This window comes from Erithacus rubecula, assembly GCF_903797595.1.
Source record: "Erithacus rubecula genome assembly, contig: SUPER_W_unloc_1, whole genome shotgun sequence".
NCBI lineage: Eukaryota > Metazoa > Chordata > Aves > Passeriformes > Muscicapidae > Erithacus > Erithacus rubecula.
Window position 1 is genome coordinate 1,874,973 of NW_027635709.1, and position 20,033 is coordinate 1,895,005.

Consider the following 20,033-nt stretch of genomic DNA (forward strand, 5'->3'; position numbering starts at 1 on the left):
AAGGCTCCAGCAGCCCCCTATTTAGTAGTCTTTCTATCTCAGGTTTTTTAGTCCCCTCCTTCCTTCTAGGGAAATGGGGTATTGTTTTATTCTCACGGGGACCTCAGGATTCTTAATTTTTACCGTGAATGGGGCTATTTTCAGTTGTCCAACGCTTCCTGGGTTGTACCACACATCAGGACTTATTCTGTCCTCATCCTCTTGTCTAAGGGGGCAAAGCCTAATTTGTAATTCCTTTTCCACTACTTCTATTTGAATTCCTAATTCTATGATCATGTCTCTTCCTAATAGGTTATAATCAGATTCTGGTACTAGTAAAAAGTCCCCTATTCCTATCTTTGATTCTGATTCCACCGTCATCCTTTTTATCACCCTTACTTCAAAAGGTTCTCCTTTTGCCCCCACCACAGTGGCGGTTTCTTTAGACAGGGTGCATCCCTTGGGCAAAAATTGAATGGTAGATCTTTCTGCACCCGTGTCGACCAGAAAGGTTATCTCCTGGTCATGGGGACCCACTCTCAGTTTTATCAAGGGCTCTTTTTGTTGTTTCCGGGTCCTCATTAAATAGAGCCCCTGACCCCTCTAATCTGCTTTGAATTCTTTCTCATCTCTAATTCGGACTCGACATTCCCTCTTGAAATGTCCCCTCTTTCCACAATAAAAGCACACCTTCTGGTCTTGCCTCTCCCTTGAATCTCTCGGACCCCCAAACTCTCTTATAGGCTGTTTTTGCATCTTTCCCTGATCTTGCCCTCTACTTTCCCGCACCGCAGCAACCATCATCCTAACCTGTCGCTTGTGACTCTCCTCTTCCCTTCTAACATATACCTTCTGAGCCTCTCTTAACAACTCATCCAAGCCTCTATCCTGCCAGTCTTCCATCTTTTGTATCTTCTTCCTAATGTCTTCCCAGGATTTTGAAACAAAGTGCACCTTCAGCACTGCCTGTCCCATCTGACCATCCAGGTCCATTCCTGAATAAAGTTGGAAGTTCTTCCGCAACCTCTCCAACCATTCCGTGGGGGTCTCCTCCTTTCTTTGTCTCTCATTAAAGGCTTTATTAATATTCTGACCCCTTGGGACTGATTCTCTAATTCCCTGAACTATAATAGTTCTTAAGTCCTGCATATGGGTTCTATGGGCCAGGTTCTGATGATCCCAATTCGGGTTCTGAAGGGGCCATTTTATATTTGCTGCCGGCCCCTGCGCATGTTGGGCATCCCAAATACGCATCCCCTCCCTCCTGATCATATTCTTTTCCTCTGCCGTAAACAAAATGTTTAAAATAGACTGTAATTCCTCCCATGTATACATGTTTGGGCCTAAAAACTGATCTACCCTTTCAGCCACTCCCAATGGATCCTCCAACAAGTGTCCCATTTCTTTCTTGAAGTCTCTCACATCCCCCGAGCTAAGGGGCACCGATATAAATCCTATTCCCGCCTGCGGTCCCCCCATGGGCATCTCTCTTAAGGGAAACAGCCCTTTCCGAGCCCTGCTCCGAGTTGTTGGCCCAGTATATTCTGACTGATCTAAATCCGAATCTTCCTCCGGGGGTGCATTGGGACCCCCTCCTTGCGCTTGGGGTGGGGGCACATATGGGGGAGGGACTATCATAGTCTCCTCAGCTCGACCCCCCTTCTTCTTCTCCTTATTCTCGCTAGATTTTTCTGTTAGTTTAAAAATAAACACCTCTGGGCGGCCCACCCACACCTTAGCATATTCACTCTCCTCCAGGTGAAAAGGTTTCTTTGTATTTACCCAAATGTTTAGTTTTTGCTTCACCCAGTCCTCGGAAGACCCAAATACTGGCCAAAACACACCCTTTGAGATTTCCTTTCCACCCCATATCTCTACACAATAGTGTATCATCCTAGCCTTATCCTTCCCCCCTGCGTCCGGAAAATGTTCCCAATTATCTAAAAAAAAAACCCCAAGGGACTGTCCCCTGGTACAAGTGGGAGTTTAATCCCTGCAGGAGGCTTACTCTTCCCCTGTCCCATTCCTCCGGAGTGCCTTCATTCACACAAAAAGTCACTTTCGCTTCCCCTGTTTCGTGGCCCAAGCCCTCGCGGGTCAATGGGAACCGCACTACTAAAGGGTCCGCACTCACTTGGGGAATCTGGCTGCCAGTTCCCCTCTCAGTCACACACCACGTCGCCGCACTCCGGGATCCCGACCCCGCCCGAACGGATCCCCTTTTACTTACGCGTCCCGCGTCTTCGTCCGGACTTTGTGCACAAAATTTAAGGGGTCAACCGGGCCCTTTTCTCCTTTGCTTTTGCCTTCTGGTTTTAGGTTCGTCGGTCGAGGTGGGAGCGGGGGCTCCCGTCCCTCGGGACCACCAAGAGGGTGGGGCGCGCCTTCCCACAGACGGGAAATCCCCCTTACCCAATCTCGATCCGAGTCACGGCACCAAATTGTTATAAATGAGCACAAGGGCCATACTCAAAACCAATTGGAAAAATTTATTGAGTACAGACAGCAAAGGCAAAATTGCAGCGCTGGGTGGCAGGGAGTCTCCGCTCCACAAAACTGCCACACTTTCCCCCAAAGTTCGTTCTCTTTTAAGTCCCCTGATTTCCGGGTGCGCACGTTTCTCCGGTTGCTAGGGGTTCTTCCGTTGTCAGCGCTGATCCTTACAGTACCCTTTGTTTTCCTAAAAAAAAGTTACTAAGACGTTTGGTTATTGTGCTAGCCTAAGTAATCACATACCCACAGACCAGCCCGCATATCCGGGCTTCAAGATTGCTTATCTAAGCCCGCATGTCCGGGTTTCAAGATAACCTATCTTACAACGAACAAAAAGGTCACCATTCCCTCACAAAAATTAACAAGAATATTTAGATTGCCATTAGGGAGGGAGGGAAATACGGCTAAAATTTTGCTGTACTACCACAGAAAGATGCAGGAGACTGGACTCTTGGCCTTGCACAGTGGAGTTCCTTTTTTCATCCAACATCATGGTTGCAGCTGGAGCCTCATTGCACTGCCATTATGCTTCAAGGCTGAGATCCTGGGAGAGCCTCGGGGAGTGGGAGATGGCAAAGACAGCAGTGAGGGTGTGGTAAGACAGGGTAAGACAGCAGGAGGGCAAAGGAGAAGGTTGTATATGTGAGGGACGACGGACCTGCGCCGGCCAGGGGAGCACAGGCGAAAGGGTCACGTGGAAAGTCGGGGTGCACCTCAAGGCCACCCTTGAGGCGGCCCCTCGGGAAATTATTCTCCCCCCTGAGTTCTTCCTGCTTCCGGGGACCTCTGCGGGGAGCATTTGCCGCAGATGACATCAGCTGTGCATGCTGGAGAAATGGTGGTGCGGGGATGCGCCGGCTCCCCCTCCCCCCCGCCCCTTTTCCTTCTTCTCCTCCTCTTCCTCCTCCTCCTCCTAGCCAGGTTCCTGCCCTGCACCGTGTCCATACAAAAGCGCCGCCGCCTCCCCATCCACCCTCACTCCCTACCTTCTGCGGTGCAGCCGCGGAGCGGCCTTTCTCCCCCCAGCATCCCGGATCCGCGGGACGGAGGAGTGAGGCGCCCACGATGGCCACCGTGGTGGTGGTGGAAATGGATTCAGAAGCCTCCAGTAGCATCCCCAACCCCACCCCCCTCTCGTCCAGCCTTTCGCACCGCTTCCTGGACAGCAAATTTTACCTGCTGGTGGTTATTGGCGAGCTGGTGACCGATGAGCATCTGCGGCGGGCTATCGCCAACATCGAGAGAGGTGAGACGGCGGGGAGCGAGGCCGACGCAGGCAGCGCCGGAGCCCCCAACCCGCAGACGACTTCCCCTCAGAGGGCAGGCAGTCGCTCCCCGTTTTCTTCCGCACGAGGCCAGCGGGGCCGTAGTCTGGGTTCGGCCGGCGGGGTGGGGGGCCTGGCTGCTCCTTGCTTATGATCGGGGCGACACACGCACGGCACAGAGACATAAGCTGAGAAGTCTAGGTCTCTGGTTTCTTCTTTTTATTGCACGAGGGGGGGTCTTCGTCCCATCTGCGCGCACGCCCCTCCCGTCCTACCGGACTGGGAGCCAGGGTCAGCGACTGCGGGCCGGGCCTCGTGCGGCGTCCGGAGGAGGCGGCGGCGGCTCCCTGCTGCTGCCTGCACAAAGATCTGCAGTCGGCTCGACCTGTACCGCACCCCACTGTCCATCCCCAGGAGCGTCTAGCGGTCAGTGGGCAAAGAGGGCAAGCCTCCTCCTCACCACTGTTTGGGGTGGAGGGGCTGCGGCAGTGACCTAGCGCCGCCGAGACCCGCCCGGAGACAGTGGCGGGTGGGCGTGGCGCAGTCCGCACTGCGGTCCCTATGGCAGCCCGGAGCTGACAAAGGGTGTCCGCGCCTCCAAAAAAAAAAAAAAAAAAAAAAAAAAGCCAAAAAAAACCCCCCCAAAAAAACCGGGGCTGGGACTGGGGCGGTCGGGCTGGGCGGTGGCTGTTTGGCGTTTCCCTCGGTTCCTCAGCAAACCCTTGTTCCCCACCGCGAAACCAAATAAGAGGGATTCAGGGCGTTTTCCTTTTCAGTGGCAAAGATCCCTGAGCAGGAATGCGGCTGTGCCTATTGTGTCTAACTTTCGGCTACGAGACTTTTCTCTTGCCTGGAGAATTTTTCAGGACCTAGGCTCTATATGCACATAGATATTTCAAAAATGAAAAAGATATGGGTAATAAGGCTAATACCTGAGTGATCAGCCTCATTATTGTCCACCTACAGGATGCAATGACTCACTGTTTATTTGTCCTTAAGACAGCAATACAGGAAGGTATCTCTAGTGAAATGACAATATTATAACTTCTCGATGTGGTTTCTGATACAATCAATCACAGTGTACATGGAGAGGGGAACAAAGCCCTGTTGCCATAATAGTAGCATGAAGCACAAAGGAAATTATTGCTGGACTCTATAGTTTGTTAAATTCAATTTACACATGATTTTGTAACATATTTTTGTTCTGGGATGGTGAAAACAGAAATATCAGAAACCTGCCATTGTTAGGAGAGAGAGACCTTGCGAAGGGGAATTGTTAGCAGCCTTGTCTTATAGGTGTGGTTCAGCAGTCCAGCTAGGACTTAATTTGTCTCCATTGTTTTCTCAGCTATTGTTGCTTTAGTTGGCAATTTTTCTTGGTTCTTTTTTTTCATAACTGTTTCTGGTAAAAGGCTCTCTCATCACTGCTAACCAGCTTCACTGTGACCTGTGTATCTTTATTACTACCATTGTTTCCTAGGGACAACTACTGAGTCAGATGCTTTGTCATTCAGAGCCTCTTCAGCACTGCACTTTGCCAATGCTATCATAAGTTTTGGTTGCGCCAGAAGTAAATTGGCTGCATTTATTTACATTTTTATCCACTTGCTCTATACATTTTAATACTTATGCCCTCAAAACATTTGGTGTCATCCTTCTCTGAAAAAATGTTCTTCAGTTTCTTCATTACACTGTTCTATTAGTCTCTTCTATTGTACAGTTCCTGATACATAGCTCTGTTGCCTCTTGCCTCTGTTGTCTGTCTACTTCTTGCCACTTGCAGTTTTAGATATTCAGAGGGAATGCTTTTGCCTTTTTATTCATAATTTTGGGTTAGAAGTCACCTCACTGTTCCTGGTGTCATACAATCTGATTGGAACTTTGCTTGCCAGGAAAAAACCTTGATCGAATTTTGAGGTGCATTGTTCTGGATGAGTATACTAGGAGTCTGAAGCTCTATGTGAGGCAAATATGGTATTGGCTAATCTCTTTCATATGGAAAAATTTGCTGTAGTCTGGAAAAAATGTCTTCTTTCAACCTTTATTCTCAACATAGCCTTAGGGTTCTTGATAACTCTGCCTCACAGTCTTCTTTGATACATCTCCTAAGTACCATCTCTGAAAAGTGTGTATTCATGCACTGAACTGCAGCACATGTCAAAGAAAAAGTCTGCTGATAAAACATCAGTGGTGTGATGCCATGCAACCTGGTGGAATGCAGAGTCATTTCTCAATATATCATGAAGAGGGAATGGTATGGTGAGCTGCATTTCCAGTAATTATACTTAGGATGTCACTTTGCTAAGGGGCCAATCCTCCAACCCATTGTTCACCAAAAAAGAAGGAGGGAGCAAAGACAAAACTTCAAGATTTTTCTACTCATTTGGCAGATGCTACTGGGTGTGCCCTGTCTGCTGTCTGATAAATCCTGTGTCTAGTGGCATTGCACTCCTAAGCCTGCAGAAATAGCTTCAGTTCAGTCATACTTCCAGTAGTTACTTCCATGCTTGTAATGATATACATAATTGGATTGATCTTGGATTTTAGTTCCAGAATTGCCTCTGTTCTACCCAAACCTGATTAGGTATATAATACATTATACTACATTATAATGTATGTCCAGATTTTTTTGCATCCAGAATGCTGAATCATACAGCTGCAGATTTGGAATATTCTATTAAAATCCCAACTTCAGCTTCTAGGACTATTGTGTGCATTATATATATCTAGGTTTTTTCTTTTTGGACATTTTGGAAATTGCCTAGCTCATCAGTCTATATCTAATCAGAATCTTATCCCTACTACAAATTAGGATTAATGACGAAAGCAGCTAGGGATGGATGGTAGACAGATCCTATCATTAGTAGCATGTGGTGGTTTGACCTTATCTGGACACCAAGTGTCCATCTAAGCCACTCTATCACTCCCCTCCTCAACAGGACAGGGAACTGAAAATATAATGAAAGGCTCATGGTTTGAGGTAAGGACAGGGAGAGATCACTTGCCAATTACCGTCACAGGAAAAACAGACCTGACTTGGGGAAATGAATTTATTACAAATCAAATCAGAGTAGGATAATGAGAAGTAAACCCAATTCTTATAAAAGCACCTTCCTCCCACCCCTCCCTTCTTCCTGGGCTTTAACTTTATGCCCGATTTTCTACCTCCTTCTCACTGGTGGCACAAAGGGAAGAGGAATGGTTGTTTCTGCCACTCCCTCCTCAGGGGGAGGACTCCTTCTCTTGCTCCATTGTGGGCATCTCTCTCCACAGCTGCACAGGTTCTACCAGGAGCCTGCTCCAGCACTGTCTTCCCTTTGGGACACATCCACCTGCTCTGGTGTGGGGTCGTCCAAGGGCTGCATATCTGCTCCACTCTTAACCTCTATGGGCTGCAGAGAGACAGCTGCTTCACCACGGTCTGCACCACAAGCTGCAGGGAAATCTCTGCTCTGGCGGCTAGAGCATCTCCTTCACTAGCCTTGGTGTCTGCATAATTGTTTCTCTCACATATTCTCACTTCTTTCCAGCTGCAATTTGCTTCTGCACAATAAATTTTCCCCCTTCCTATATATGCTCTGACAGAGGTGTTATTACTGTCACTGATTGACTCAGACTTGGTTCATCTTGGAGCCAGCTGGTGTTGGCTTCACTGGACATATGAAAGGCTTCTGGCAGTTTCTTGGAGAAGCCACCCTCTAGCTCCCCTACTACCAAAACCTTGACATGCAAAACCATGTTACGAACCAGTTTAACATGGAAGACCAAAGGAAACTAAGCCTCGGTGAATAAAACGTATCGGATCCAGAAAGATTTGAAATATACACAAAAAAGGTGATTAAAACCAAACGAGGTTAGATGTTGGTGCCAAAAATTTATATATGTTATTTAATAGTAAAAGAGGCAAAAAGAAAAAGAAAGAAAGAAAGAAAGAAAGAAAGAAAGAAAGAAAGAAAGAAAGAAAGAAAGAAAGAAAGAAAGAAAGAAAGAAAGAAAGAAAGAAAAAGAAAGAAATAGAAAAAAAAGTGTGTGGGGGAGTAGGACAGGGAGAGGGTGGCAAGGGTTAGGTAGAAACATATCACCTATTCAAGGGCCCCAACAACATCTTGTGGCTTCCCTTCATCTGGTCTTCTTGGAGGTGAGGGTCCTCTGCCACCACGCTGTGCCATGCCATGCTGTGCCAAAAAGTACAGAATCCACTGGATTAATAAATGTTTTGGCCAGGTGGGAATGCCCAGGTCCCTCTCTTGAAGGGGACCAGTTTGACACCGTCCTTTGCAACGCTGTGGATCTGTTGCATCATGTTGCAGTGCTCTGGTGCAGGGTCTGGGGACCCCTTTGGGAGAGGGGGCCTTTGATGGGCCATGACACCCCTCTGTTGTGGATAAGCTGATAGCTCTGGGGCTATGGTCTCCACCCTGAAGATGCTAAGCTTGATCCCTCTGTGAATGTATTTCTTCTCTCCCCAGACCTGAATTTACTTTATCTCCATCAGTGAGCAGTCCAGGGCCTCAGTCAGAAAGCCTATTCAGGGTGTGGTAGTCTTAAGTTCAGCACCTTGTTGCGAGGAAAAGGTTAAAAATGGAAGAATGGTGAGGAGATGGTAGATTCTCTCAAGTCATCTTGCAGCTGGGAATGTCAAGGCCTGGAGAATAAGTGTGGCAAACACCAAATATTATGCCTACTGCTGTTTATCCTCTCTGTAGTAATAACATAGGTGTTTGGAGAGACTGGGAAGCACTCATGGACATTCTTGAGCTCCCTGTTTTAGGAGAGAGATCAAAGCTCACAGATCATAATAAGCATGTGCATGGGCCCTTGATTAATTGGTGCAAACATCAGGCCTGCCACCTGTCAGAATGGACTGAGCCTAATGGTGCCTGCATTCCCACTTGTGTATCTCTACCTGGGTGTTGCTTCAGGATCCTCCAGTTAGCCAGGTAATGAAATAAATTTCCTCTTTGCATTTCAGCCATAGTTTTATGGTTGTTCTGACCACCTATGTGTGTTGATTCACACAATCTTCTTTTCAATGTACTTCAGCTTTGTGATCAATGTTAGTTTACTAGTCATAGTTTTTATATGCACTTTATGTGTGTGGTATTATATCATCATTACTTTCTGGCTCTCAGAAATTTCTAAGACCTGGAAAAAGTTAAAGCCTGCTGAGCTGTATTTGTCTGACAAGACTACACTCCAAAAATGCACCATATATATTGCCAAGAGATTTTTGAGAAATTAACATAAGGAGACTTACAGAAGACTCTCACTGCTTGTGCCTGTGAACAATGATGCATAAATTCAGGAGGTGGAGGTGGCCAGTTATAGTTCAGTTATTTTTCTCTTGAGTAGTTATGAAACACACAGGCGATACTTTACTTCCAAAATTATTTAGTTTCAAATGGCAGCTGCTTAATAGCTGCTATCATATCACAGTAAGAAGCATGGTCCTACCTTGACTGGAATGCTGACAAGGAAAAGCCCTGGATGAATTACCCCTGAAGAGGCTTCAGGCTCTTGAAATGCAAAGGTTCACTTATGCAGAGCTGCAATGGGAAACTACCAGGACAGATCTGGTTTCTCTGTTCTTCCCCCTCTTTCTTCTTCTCTACCTTCAGCCCTGCAACATGGTTTCTGACAGTGCAAGACTTGACATTTCCTCTGCCTTGAAAGAGAATATATTGCATGAGAGGCAGTGTTGACAATAAGGTTTGCAGCCTGAAATCCTGACGAGTTATGAGAAGAAATATTAGTGTTAGTCTCTTGGTAAAGGGTTGACCACACAACTCTTCAAGCATTTCCCTACCCCAAAGGTAACAAAACCCAAAGTGATTAAAAAATTTAATGCAAAGACATGATCAGAAATGTGGGGAGGGACCACTAGACAATTTCTCACATGCAATCCCTTATGCATTTGCCAGCTAATTTGTGTATTTTTAATGACACTACTTTAGGGAAAAAAAGAAAAAATCACTATAATTTTGGTGTTCAAAATCACTGCAGTGCTTGGATTTACCAGTAGTGAAACCATTTGCTCATTATTTTCAAAACAAAGGAAGAAAACTATAGAAAAAATCACAGAATCATAGAATGGTTTGGGTTGGAAGGGACCTTTAAGATCAATTCCAACCCCCCTGCCATGGGCAGGGACACCTTCTACTATACCAGGTTGCTCAGAGCTCCATCCAAACTGGCCTCTCTTGTAGCCGGGTCTTCCCAGAACCTTCTCTTTTCCAGGCTGAACAACTCTAACTCTCAGTCTTTCCTCATAGGAGAGGTTCTCCAGCCCTCTGATCATCTTCATGGCCCTCCTCTGCACCTGGTCCAACAGGACCTTCTTATGTTGGGGGCCCCAGAGTGGGATACAGTACACCAGATAGAGGTCTCCTAAGAGCTGAGCAGAAGAGGACAATCACCTCCCTCGACCTGTTGGTCATGCTTCTTTTGATGCAGCCCAGGATGCAGTTAGTTTTCTGGTCTGCAAGCACACATTATTTGATCATGTCAAGCTTAGAATCATATCAGGGATCTCTGATGCAGGATATCAGGGTAAAGGAATCTAGAGGGTAGTGGTCAATGGATCAGAGTGCTGGGCCTTGGGGTTCTGTATTGGGACCAGTGTTATTTGATATCTTCATTAATGACATAGACAAAGGCATCAAGTATACCCTCAGCAAATTTGTTGATGACACCAATCTGAGTGGTGCAGTTGACACACCTGAAGGACAAGATGTCCTCCAGAGGGACTTGGACAAGCATGAGAAGTAAGCCCATGGGAATCTCATGAGATTTAACATGACCAAATGCAAGGTGCTGTACCCAGGTAAGGGCAGCCCCTGCTATTAATACAGACTGGGGGATGAACAGATTGAGAGCAGTCCTGCTGAGAAGGATTTGTGAGGTGCTGGTGGATGAGAGGCTGGACATGAGTCAGAAGTGTGTGCTCACAGCTCAGAAAGAAAATTGTATCCTGGGCTGCATCCAATGCAGCGTGGCCAGCAGATTAAGGGACTTGATTCTGCCCCTCTGCTCTCATGAGACACCACCTGAAGAACTGCATCCAGCTCTGGGTTCCCCAGTACAGGAAGGACATCAACCTGTTGGAGTGAGTCCAGAAGACAGGCACCAAGATGATAAGAGGTATGGAGCACCTTTCCTACAAGGAAAGGCGGAGAGAATTGGTACTGTTCAGCCCAGAAAAGAAGAGGCTTCAGGGTGACCTAATTGTGGCCTTACAGTACCTGAAGCGAGCCTACAAGATAGATGGAGAGAGACTATTTACAAGAGCATGGAGTGACAGGACAAGGAGGAATGGCTTCAAACTGAAAGAAGGTAGGTTGAGATTAGATATTAGGAAAAAATTCTTTACTGTGAGGGTGATGAGGCACTGGAACAGGTTGCCCAAAAACGTTGTGGATGCCACATCCCTGGAGGCCAGGCTGGATGGGGCTCTGATCAACCTGGTCTAATGGGAAGTGTCCCTGCCCATTATAGAGGGCTTGGAACTACAGGATCTTTAAGGTCCCTTCCAACTCAACCATTCTGTGATTCTGTGAATCTTGGAAGAAAGACACTTGGGTCAAGGGGGATTAGATTAGAGAACATCTATGCAAGCTTGTCATCCACAACTCCATGGGCCCTGACAGGATGCATCTACAAGCGTTGAGAGAGCTGGTGGATGCCATAGCTAGGACATTCACAATCATCTTTGAAAGGTCATGATGATCAGGAGAGGTGCCTGAGGACTGGAAGAAAGCAAATGTCCTCCCAGTCTTCAAAAAGGGCAAGAAAGGGTGCCCACAGAACTACTGGCCAGTCAGCCTCACATTGATCCCTGGAAAGGTTTTGAAGCACCTCATTTTGGAGGCCATCTCTAAGCACATGGATGACAAGAATCACAGAATAAGCTGAATTTGAAGTGACCTAAAACAATCATCAAGTCCAACTCCCAGCCCTACACAGCACCATCTACAAGAGTCACACCATGTGCCCAAGAGTGTTGTCCAAACTCTGCCACGCTTGGTGCTGTGACCACTGCCCTGGGGTGTCTGTTCCTGTTCCCAACCACCCTCTAGGTGAAGAACCTTTTTCTAATATCCAACCTAAACCTCCCTTGACACAACTTCAGGCCATTCCCTCAGGTCCTGTCACTGGTCACCACAGAGAAGAGATCAGTATCTGGCCCTTCTCTTCCCCTCATGAGGAAGTTGTAGACTGCAATGAGGTCTCCCCTCAGTCTCCTCTAGGCTGAACAGACCAAGTTACCTGAGCCACTCCTCATACAGCTTCCCCTCAAGGCCCTTCACCATTTTTGTCACCCTGGTTTGGATGCTCGCTAGTAGTTTAATATCTTTCTTATATTGCAGTCACCAGAGCTGCACACAATATTCAAGGTAAGGCCACACCAATGCAGAGAAGAGAGGGACCATCACCTCCCTTGACTGTCTGGCAATGCTGTGTTTGATGCATCCCAGAATATGGTTGGCCCTCCTGGCTGTTAGGGTGCACTGTTGAATCATATTCAACTTGCCATCAACCAGGACCCCCAGATCCCTTTCTGCAGGGCTGCTCTCCAGCCCCTCGTTCCCCAGTCTGTATGTACATCCAGTGTTGTGCCATCCCAGGTGCAGAACATGGCACTCATCTTTGTTAAACGCTGGGGGTTTCCCAGCTCTCTAATTTGTTATGGTTCTTCTGCGGGGGGAGGGGGCTTTGGAGCTCTTTTTCCCAAAATTTGTCCTAAACTTGGACAGCCTCTCTGCCTTCGAGGGAGTCAGCAGCTCTTCCCAATTCAGTGTCATTGACAAACTCAGTATTTATGAAGACAATTAAGGGCACTGGCCTAAGATAGAGCCCTGCAAAACCCCACTAATGACTAGACTTAATTCATTGCTTTTGTGGTCCTGGCTGGGTGGCCTATAGTAGACTCCCACGATGACATCCACTATATTTGTTCCTTAATCCTTACCTAGAGGCTCTCAACCATGCCATTACCAACTGCAAGCTCTGTTGTGTGAGTTGACACAGGCAGCCAGAACAACCGCAAACTCATGGCTAGAACACAAAAAATTAATTTATTTCTGTTATCTCACTAACTGGGTGATCCCCAAAGCAAAACCCAGGCAGAAGCACTCAAGTGGAGACACAGGCACCATTAAACTTTGTCCATGCTAGAGGATCCCTGGCCTGCTTTTCACACAGGCTTATCTAGAGAAATTCCCAGCTGCAAGGTCACTTGATCTATTTACAATCTGCCTCACCAGTCTTCTGCTTTTAACCCATTCCTCCCAGCAGCCATACATTCCAGACCCTCCATTACATTCCTCCCCACCTTGCCTGCCCTGCCTTTTCCTATTGAAGATCCTGTAACCATCCATCATGACACACCCATCCCACCAGATTTTACTTATGCCAATGGTGTCATATATCTAGGACTTGGCCAAGGCTTCAAGCTCCTCTTGCTTGTTCCTCATGCTGTTCATGGTGGTATAGAAATATTTCAAGTGCAGTTCAGTGTAGCCAATAAGCTGTGGAGACAGAATGAAGGATCTTACTAGTACTCAGTCCCTCAAATTTTGGCATGTCCCATTGCTTATCACTGGCAGGCCTGGTTTTGTCCCTCTTCCCCCCTTAGAATCTAGTTTAAAGCTCTATCAATCAGCCCTGCTAAGTCCTGAGCTTCTCATTAACTAACACCCCCAGGTCTTTCTCCTCAGGGCTGCTCTCAACCCATTATCTGCCCAGCCTGTATTTCTGCTTGGAATTGCCCTGACCCATGTAACAGGACCTTGCACTTTGCCTTCTTGAATTTCATGAACTTTGCACAGGCCCACATCTCAGCCCTGGTAAGGTCCCTCTGGATGGCATCCCATCCCTCCAGAGTGTCAACTGTACCACACAGCTTCATGTAATTGACAAACTTGCTGAGAGTGCATTCTGTCCCACTGTCCATGTCACTGACAAAGATGTTAAACAGCTCCAGTCCCAATACCAACTCCTGGGGAATGCTACTTGTCACTGGTCTCCACTGGACATTGAGCCATTGATCACAACTCTTTGAGTGCAATCATTCAGCCAATTCCTTATTCACCAAGTGGTCCATCTGTCAAATCCATGTTTCTGCAGTTTAGAGACAAGGATGTTGTGTCAGACAGTGTCAAATACTTTGCACAAGTCCAGGTAAAGTCAGTTGTCCTTCTCTTATCCATCAACACTAACCCCATTACAGGAGGCCACCAAATTTGTCAGGCGCTATTTGCCCTTAGTGAAGCCATTTTGGCTGTCATAAATCATCTTGTTTTCCACGTGCCTTAGCATAGTTTCCAGGAGGATCTTCTCCATGATCCTGCCAGGCACTGAGAAGAGACTGACTGGCCTGTAGGTCCTCAGGTCTTCCTTATTTCTCTTTTTAAAATTGGAGGTTATGTTTCCCCTTTATTCAGTCAATGGGAACTTCACCGGACTTCTCAAATGATGGGTTGTGACTTAGCAACTTCATCCGCAAGTTCCCTCAGGACCCATGGATGCATCTCATCATCGGGTTCCATGGACTTGTGCACCTTCGGGTTCCTTAGATGCTCCTGAACTCCTACAGCGGTTGGTTCTTCATTCTCCCAGTCTCTGCCTTTGCCTTCTGTGACTCAGGCAGTGTGGCTGAAGCACTTTCCAGTGAAGACTGTGGCAAAACCTTCATTCAGTACCTCAGCCTTCTCCATATGTTGGGTTACCAGGTCTCCTGTTTCCTCATGGAGAGGGTCTACCCTTTCCCTAATCTTCCTTTTATCATCAATGTACCTATATAAGCTTTCCTTGTTGCCCTTGACATCCCTGGCCAGGTTTAATTCTCTCAGGGCTTTACCTTTTCTAACCTGATCCCTGTCTGCTCAGACAATCTCTCTGTCTTCCTCCCAGGCTACTTGTCCCTGCTTCCACCCTCTGCTGTCTTCTTTTTTGAGTTTTTCCGGGAGCTTCTTGTTCATCCACACAGGGCTCCTGTAATTTTTGCTTTACTTCCTCTTCTCTAGAATGCATTGCTTCTGAGCTCAGAAGAGGTGATCCTTGACTATCAACCAGCTTTCTTGGGTCCCTTTTCCCTCCAGGGCTTTATCCCATGGTACTCTACCAAGCAGATCCCTGAAAAGATTAGTCTTCTCTCCTGAATTCTGAGAGACTTTATTTTCTTTAAAGAAGAATCTTAAAACATGTTCTGTTAGTTTGCTGTAGGTTTTGGTTTGGTTCTGGTGATTTTGGTTTTTTTTTAAATTTAGTCATCATAATGTTATGGTAGGAAACTATAAATTGGCATTTTGGCTATAGTGATTTTTATTTCAAATTTCAATCCTTAAAAATACATTTCAGAAAAATACATTTTATGATCATATATGTGCCAAGTGTCTCACTTTCTAAGTAGCTGGGGAAAAGTGGTAGTGAATAGAGGATGAGATTTATTTTTTTAAATAAAAAAAGATCAAGCATAGCATTTTAAAGTCTTAAAACTAGGATCACTTAAATTTTAATTTAAATATGCACCATTTCAAAGATTTTGAATGAAGTCAGCAATTTAATATTTTGTATTTAAATATTAATTTGCAACATGCTACTTGTTATCCTTTTTTTTTCCTCATATAATTGTCTTGCAATAGAGCTAACATATCCTCTGAGTGATTCAGTCTTTTCAGTTTTATAAAACAGTGTATTGCTATTTTAAAGTAAATTCCAGGACATCTCATAATGTGGCTATTAGTATGTTGGAATGAGCAGTCATAAATCAGGGGCCTTGAATGATTGTTACCTTTTGGAAAGGCAGATTTCCTCTTGCTTATGACTAATCCCCATCCAGAGTGCTTTTTATGAGTGCTCAGCACTTTCCAAAGGATAGCTGCATGGCTTGAAAGGAGTTGAAATTAGTTTTGGAATTTAGAAATATGCAAATGTCATTAGTGTAAATGGAGAAATAATCAATTAAAACAGTGTTCATATATCAAGGTAGACATGTTTTGCATTTTAAATTTTAGGAATCCGATCTTGGGATACAAGCTTGATTGAATGCAACTTGGATCAAGAACTAAAACTTTTTGTGTCTCGTCATTCAGCTCGATTCTATCCTGAAATTCAAGGTGAGATTTTGGAAATGTTGGTCAAAGTTTTGTATGCTTTTTAATGAGTAGAATTAACAAATACACTCAGGTATCGGATGGTCCTCTTTTATTTGTGATTCTCTACAATGAATACTTTTTTCTTTGTTTTAAAATAAAGCCTGTAAATTATAGTTTGTTTTAACGTTTTGACAAGAGGAAATGTCTGAAACATTTGAATAATCAGCCTTTTAGGTTAACTTCATGTATCTCACCATGATTATTTTCGCAGTAGATGTTAGTATTAGACTACTTTTAAAGTTAAGTGAAACTCACTTTTTGACTGAACAGTTTGTTTGTGTAGCACCAATCTATTAGTCCGGGAGACTGAAGCTGTTCTTCACTGTGATAGGTAGAGCACATACCGAAAATAACCTGAAAGATTAGCTCTCCAGTTTGATAGAGACTGAAATAGCATCATGGCTGTTGTACGAGCATGGCTCAAGCCCCATGTTTGTCCCTAAAGGGCTTAGACTCTTTTTCTTGGTATGAAAAAGCTGAGGGGTAGAGGGTCTAACTTGACTCGCAGGAACTTTCTTTGGCTTGTATGAAGATACTAGAATTTTAAAGGCTGCATATTCTGCTGCGTTTTCTTCGAGACTGTCATTCCTTTAGAGGATTCATAAAATAAATTTAAAAACCCAAGAATTTTGTGAAGTGTAAAATTTTGTTTTATTCTTAGTGCATGGAAATCAAGTATTTGGTAAGTTTTCTAGCATCTCATTACTTTAATGCAAATGGTTAGTGAGTATATGAGAGATTTTATACTCCAAGAAGTATAGGTTGCTTTTATTGGTGTAATTATTGTGGCCATGTGCACATTGACTAGTACAACCTAATATTGATGAATGTTATAAATTCTGACTTCAGGAACATCTTTTAAGTATGATGATGCCATGGTTTAACCCCAAGGAGCAGCTAAGTACTATACAGCCACTTTCTAACTTACCCCCCATCCTGGTGGGATGGTGAGGAGAATCAGGAACAAAAAAGTAAAACCTGTAGGTAGACATAAAAACAGTTTAATGATTGAAACAAAGTATAATAATAATTGTAATGGTAATAAAAAGGAGAGGGATACAGATAAAACCTAAGAAAAACAAGTGATGCACAATACAATTGCTCACCACCTGCTGACTGGTGTCAAACCCATCCCTGAACTGTTATTGGCACCCATTCTGGGTAACTCTCAAAGTTTATATACTAATCATGACATTCTATGATGTGAAATATTTCTTTGGCCAGTTCAGGTCAGCTGTCCTGGCTATGCTCCCTCCCAGCTTTTTTGTGCACCTCTTCACTGGCAGAGTTAGACTGAAAAGTCCTTGACTTCAGGTAAGCACTACTTAGCAACAACCAAAACATTAGTGTGTTATCAACATTATTCTCATACCAAATCCCAAACACAGCATTGGAGCAGTGTCACGGTGTGACCTGGGTTTTGCCAATTTCAATATATTAAATTTATTTTAGAGATAGGATTTAGGAGTAGAGACAACGCAGGCTTAAAACTTAAAAGGGTATAAGAAGAAATTTATTAATAACACAAAAAGAATTCAGAATAAGATTTCTAGATTATTCCCTCCTCCCCCTCCCTTCATTCCACATCTCTTAACAACATACAGAAAACACTTCAGTCAGTTATCTACTTAAATAATCATTTCAGTTCACTCTAGAGAGAAAAGTCCCTTGCTTGGTTTAGGCTTAGGGGGTGTCTTCACCTTCACAGTCTGCATCCGCCCAGACCTACAAAACTATGAATTTCCTCCCATTTTCACAGTCCTTCCAGAGCTGTGCTATGGGTTATATTACACACTTGGGGTACCACTTTTAAAGGCAAGCTGCTGAAAGGCAAATTTCTCTTCATCTCTTTTTCTATTAAATGTGTCTGTCCATATTTCCAGTCCCAAAACAGAGAGCCCCATTTCTTCAAAGCAAAAAGGTCTTTTTTTCAAGCACTTAAACCTCCCCAAGTATATTTCACAGTTTAAAGGAATTTTAGTGTAGTCACAGTCCCCTTATAGCCCCACAAAAAAGGTTTTCAGCTACTCATCAGTTGCATCTTTTCAATCTCTTCCCATCAGGAACTTTATCTTCATTCCGCTGACTTCTGTAGACTCCATGCTTTATTTCTTCTCATTCAGGGGAGCTCAGGAGATCAAGAATCTTATCCAGGCATTAAAAGAGTTAAAATTGCATCCAGAACGTGAAGAATCCACGTGGTCAGCTGGAGGCCTCTTCTCTCAGAATGGGGGGGGGGGAGGGGGGAGGGAGAGCTTTTGGTGGGTCCCCGATTTCCCCGCTTGGCCATGTCACGTGGAGACGGGAACCGAGCTGAGCCGAGCCAGGAGCTGTGCAGGGCCAGGGCCATGGGGAGCTGGGGGCCACCAGGCCAGGGCCAAGACCGAGCCCTGGCCCCGCCGAGCTAAGCTGGGGCTGGGCCAGGGGCTGCTAGGGCAGGGGCCAGGGCCGTACCAGGGCCGAGCCTGAGCCCAGGGGCCGGGGCCATGCAGCCGGGGTCGTGGGCTGGGGCCCCGGCCAGAGCCACTTTACCTCCAGAGAGGCCGAAAACCAAAAGAGAACGGCCCACCCCCTACCAATGTGATTTATGAAAACAAAACAACTCTCTCATTGGCCACCTGGGATGTCAACCACCAAATCATCCCTCCGACTGGTCCCTGCATCCCACAGGGGAAGCTCCCAGAGGGGGGACCAGCCCCTCTGTTACCCCAGGCGGCTCTGCCTCCCACCCTTCCATGTGGAACTAGCACAAGCAGCTACTAAGAAAATAAAAATGAACTCTATCCCAACCAAAACCAAGACAGGTGAAAAGGGGTATGAAATGTTTTATCATACTACTGCATCACATTCCATTCCTAAGGTCAGTTGCTATACACTGTTGACAGAGGTCTTGATGTCTTGCTAGCATGGCATCATTGACCTGATGGTCTTGAATACTGTACCGAATGTCTTGTGTTACTAATTCTTCCTCTTGCAGCATAGATTATAGCAAATTTTTCCATATCTATAGAGAGTAAAACCTTATTTTTCAGCACTGATCAGTCCTTAAACAATAAGCTGCCAAAATCTGTGTTGAAAGAGCTTTAAGGGAGCCTGAAACTGGGAAAGAGGGAACATCCAGGAATAAATCTAGCCCTCCTGACCAATTTAATTTCTCAGATTTTGTGGAGAAGCCCATTGACACCTTCAGAGTTCCACTGCATAGATCAGAGGATAATATTTTAGTTTCTCTATTCTCTCTCTAGTTCTCTGATGTAGAATTTTTATGAGGCTCCTTTATGTGTTCTCTACAGTTTGATAGGAAGGAGGGGGTTTCTCTTGCCATTTGTCAATAAAATTTTAGAATTTCTGATTTCTGTTCAACAAATGTTGAATTTTGACTGTTTAATCAGGAAAACTGGCAATATTTATAATAAAGAAGATTGCAAACATGTATTCTCTTAAACTCAGAAATTCTCTGGAATTTGAAAAACTAGGTGACCTCTTGTCCAAGGAAAGTATTCATCCAAGATGATGGGATAGTCTATGGGATTTAATTAAACAGCCTTTTTTCAATCTTTTGAGATTGAACTCTTTGTGCAACTCAAACTTAGGGACAGTTTACTCTTGAGAGTAATTTAGTATGTCTGCACAACGCTTAGTATAGTGAGGTCTGACTAATGGATGAAACTTTTTTCGGATTATAATGTTTATTATGATAATTGCAGGACCAGTTGAGTACATGCTTGTATGCTTTTCAAAGCAGTTTGAAAATATATGCAACACAGTTTCTAAGAAGATAGGTGCAAGAGAATGTCTGTCAAAGCATTTGTGTGTTTTCACTTGAGGAATTTGAGGTCTAATCCTCAGACACAGCAAGGACACACAGCAAGGGACTAAAGTTTTATTCAACAGCAACAAAAATGCACTTTATTGAGTGCCAACAACTCAGTTTTGCGATAGAGGGGACAGATAAAGGAAACAAAGTAAAGAGAGAGAGAGAGCGAAAGATGGAAATGGGGAATAGCTACCAATAGATGAGACGCGTCCCCGTGGTCGGCCAATAGACACAAAGGTCCTCGTGGACCTGCCAATAGACGCAGTGTCCTCATGGTTCGGCCAACAGATGCGTCTTCTGCGGGGAGATCTCAAAAGTCATCTT

General features: G+C 45.0%; 1 protein-coding gene across 1 annotated transcript in view; it reads left to right on the plus strand.

Annotated features, from left to right (window-relative positions):
- Positions 1-3,353: 3,353 nt before the first annotated feature.
- Positions 3,354-20,033, plus strand: part of LOC306814081 (electromotor neuron-associated protein 1-like) — a 97,533-nt gene continuing 80,853 nt past the window's right edge. Inside the window, exons 1-2 of the mRNA XM_079329796.1 lie at positions 3,354-3,718; positions 15,752-15,853. Of these exons, the coding sequence (XP_079185922.1) occupies positions 3,538-3,718; positions 15,752-15,853 (283 nt within the window). The 5' untranslated portion in view covers positions 3,354-3,537. The remainder of the gene's footprint in view (positions 3,719-15,751; positions 15,854-20,033) is intronic.